The sequence below is a fragment of the Lathyrus oleraceus genome, chromosome 4 (genome assembly GCF_024323335.1).
Source record: "Lathyrus oleraceus cultivar Zhongwan6 chromosome 4, CAAS_Psat_ZW6_1.0, whole genome shotgun sequence".
Classification (NCBI taxonomy): Eukaryota; Viridiplantae; Streptophyta; class Magnoliopsida; order Fabales; family Fabaceae; genus Lathyrus; species Lathyrus oleraceus.
This window is the reverse complement of record NC_066582.1, coordinates 374,914,870-374,918,084: the sequence shown is the minus strand read 5'-3', so window position 1 is coordinate 374,918,084 and position 3,215 is coordinate 374,914,870. Positions and strand designations below refer to the sequence as shown.

The following is a 3,215-nucleotide window of genomic DNA, read 5'->3' as shown; positions in this document are numbered from 1 at the left end:
TATTTGGCGTAGTGAATTCAATTCACAAATGAGTGTATTGTTGTTTCTGGTCTGATACGTTTCAGAAATAGTCAGGTTAAAAATTTGAAAATATATACTAAAAGAAACAAATAATATCATAATAGTTTTTAATTTAACTGTTGTTATAAGTAGAGCGTTATCCAAAAAAAATATAAAGCAAGAATGGTGTTGTTGGGATTCAAACCCAATACCTATAAATTATTTCACAACCGTTGTTTTCTTTACCCGTTGTTATAAGTAGCGCACTATTTAACTTATAACCACAATCTCTCGTTTATTGTGAAAACCATCGTACATACAATCACATCTTACCTAATAACGGATGTGAAACCGTCATTTTATGTGTGTGTATGAAAGAGAGAGGGAGAATTTTATGTATTATAATAGCAATACTTTATTTTCTAAAAGATTGGCTATGCATATCTAATATGTATTCTTTTTAAGCAAGGTAACTTATAAGCTTGTTCTTCCCTTTATTCGTTTTGGAGAATGTAAATAAAGCCTTTTATATTCTCCATCTCCTCTTATATAGAAACGCACCCTATTCTTCTTTCTTTGCATCACATATTTGTTCTTGAATCTGTATCTATTTTCAGCTAAATTTCTCATAAACAAGAGAGAGAGAAAAATATAATGAGAAATGGAAAGAATGTTCCAATCAAAGAATCCCTCGACTATGATGAATTCTATTGATAGACCCATGTGTGTTCAAGGTGATTCTGGCCTTGTCCTCACCACTGATCCAAAACCACGGCTTCGTTGGACTGTCGAACTCCATGAACGCTTCATCGATGCTGTTGCTCAGCTTGGAGGACCGGATAGTACTCATCTTCTCCTTTTGTTCTTTTTTTTTTCTTTTTCATGTGGTGCAAATTCTATAATAAACAAAAAAGTGTTTTCGAAGAATATATTTAAAAAAAATAAAATTAGTGACACAAAATATAAAATTGACCTTAATATTATCACTAAATTTTGAAACAAGAAATCTAAGAGGTATTTTAATTTGTCTTCAATTCTACTTTTTCTAATAATATACTATAATTAGCCATTTGTATCTATGTTTTATTAAATGTTCCTCTCTTTTGTGTGTTAATTTGTAGAAGCCACTCCTAAAACAATCATGAGGGTTATGGGTGTGAAGGGTCTTACCCTTTACCACCTCAAGAGCCACCTTCAGGTTTGATCACAAACTATATATACTCTATACTTCTTTTAATCATTTAGTTCACTTTTGTGCTCTATGAATTTTTTTTCTTTATCCCTTTTTCTTTAAGTTCTTTGTTTTTTTTATCTTTTGTATTAATAGAAATTTAGGCTTGGAAAGCAACCCCACAAGGAATTCAATGAACAATCGATTAAGGATGGTATGAGAGGTGAAATGGCACTTTAATTTCATCTATGTTCCTTTGGTATATTGATATTTTGAGATTTTAATCTTTAGTACACTTTGTTGAACTCACATGTATTGCAACACTTTTGTTTTCATGACAGTTTCAGCTTTTGAACTGCAACGAAATACTGGCACCTCGTCTTCTATGACTGGCCGCAACATGAATGAGTATGCTAATTCACTTTTTGATTCTTAATTAATATATGCATTCAAACCCTCCACCACAAGTAAACTATAATATAGTATAGTTTGTTTCATTCTTTTCTTTTTACTTTTAGTACTTTTTGTTCTTTTCGTTTAGAGAAAACAATATGTTTTCTTTAATTTGAATTTTTCTAGAGAAATTCTAAAGTAAATGTATACATCATATTATCTATTTAATCTACCTCATATAATGAGAAATTTTTGGTTGATGTTTTAGTTGTATTATGTTTTGGTTGTCCACTGTATGTAACTATATGGTTGGTGCAATATTTTAGGATGCAAATGGAGGTGCACAGAAGATTGCATGAACAATTAGAGGTAAAGAAAATTATAAGTGTCTAAGGATTTTAGGAAAAAAAATATATGTGGTGCAAATGTTGGAAGTGCTTAGTTTTCATCCGTGGCAGGTTCAAAAGCACCTTCAATTGAGGATTGAGGCCCAAGGAAAATACATGCAAAGTATATTAGAGAAAGCTTATCACACACTTGCAGGAGAAAACATGGCAGCTGCAGCTACAAATTTCAAGGGTATAAATGGAACTCAAAGCATCCCTGACATGAAAGATTTTGTTTCTCCTCTTAATAACTTTCCTCATTTCCAAGACCTTAACATTTGTGGTAGTGATGAGGTACAGCTCGAGAGACCAATCCTTGAAGGATTTATGCCAACTAATAATAATGAAAACATGGTTGTTGGGAAGACAAGGACTAACCCTTTTGATGAAAATGGAAAGAGTCCCTTAATTTGGAACAATAATGATCTCAGGCTTCATGATTTTGGAACAACTTCATCGTGCATTAGTCCTCAAGATGTTCCTAGTTTCAAAACTGACTCATTGGATGAAAGTGATGAAAGTGATCCTACTGGTGAAGCTTATGACACAAAGGTGAGTGAGAAGAAGTTTGGTGCATCTATGAAGCTTGGAATAACAACACCTATGATCAATGATGTGGGAACTGGTAGAAGCTTATTACCATTTGGTTGAGAATATTTCTTATAATTATCTTTTATATATTACTTACTTTATTAGAAAACAAACGGTAGCTATTTTTGAGTTTGGTTTTAGAAGTCAGTATACTAGGGTTATTTTTCACTTTTGTTTATGGTATATATGGATTTCATTGCATGACATATACCAAAAATCTTATTGACTCTAATCTATCTTTTTTTTAATTGATTGATTGATAGCAGTTATTTATTTATATATTTACATGTTTTTAGATGGGTAAAATAGGAAGCAGACAATTATTCTCTTTTTTGTTTTTTGTTTTGCTTTAAAATATGTGATAGGGTTGATATGCTTTTAAATATCTTATTTTAGGTCCACTTATATATATGCTTTGCTTTACGTAGTGTATGAGAAACATTCTCTACTTCTATTTCAAGCCGTTACTTACTGTTGTTAATTTTTCAAAAGGTGCAATATGTGGTTTCTTTAATGACAGTTTGAATATATTAAAAATGAAAAATAAGTTCAAAGAGTATTCAAATCCAATCCATTACAAAGAATACGAAAAAAAACAACAACAAACTTTACCGAAAGACAACATATGCTAAACACCGCAACAATAAGTGAGAAAAAACCCGAAAATATAGGAC

General features: G+C 31.2%; 1 protein-coding gene across 2 annotated transcripts; it reads left to right on the top strand.

The window, feature by feature from the left end:
• The first annotated feature begins 535 nt into the window (after window positions 1-535).
• On the top strand, window positions 536-2,789 carry LOC127075510 (myb family transcription factor IPN2). Of its 2 annotated transcripts, none has more exons than XM_051016974.1 (6): window positions 536-842; window positions 1,122-1,198; window positions 1,328-1,385; window positions 1,513-1,579; window positions 1,891-1,933; window positions 2,023-2,789. In XM_051016974.1, the coding sequence occupies exons 1-6, from the start codon at window positions 662-664 to the stop codon at window positions 2,599-2,601; spliced, it is 1,005 nt and encodes a 334-aa protein (XP_050872931.1). In that variant the 5' UTR covers window positions 536-661; the 3' UTR covers window positions 2,602-2,789. The 2 variants fall into 2 exon arrangements, with proteins under 2 accessions (XP_050872931.1, XP_050872930.1); XM_051016973.1 differs by having other exon boundaries at window positions 538-842; window positions 1,328-1,394.
• The last annotated feature ends 426 nt before the right edge of the window (window positions 2,790-3,215 follow it).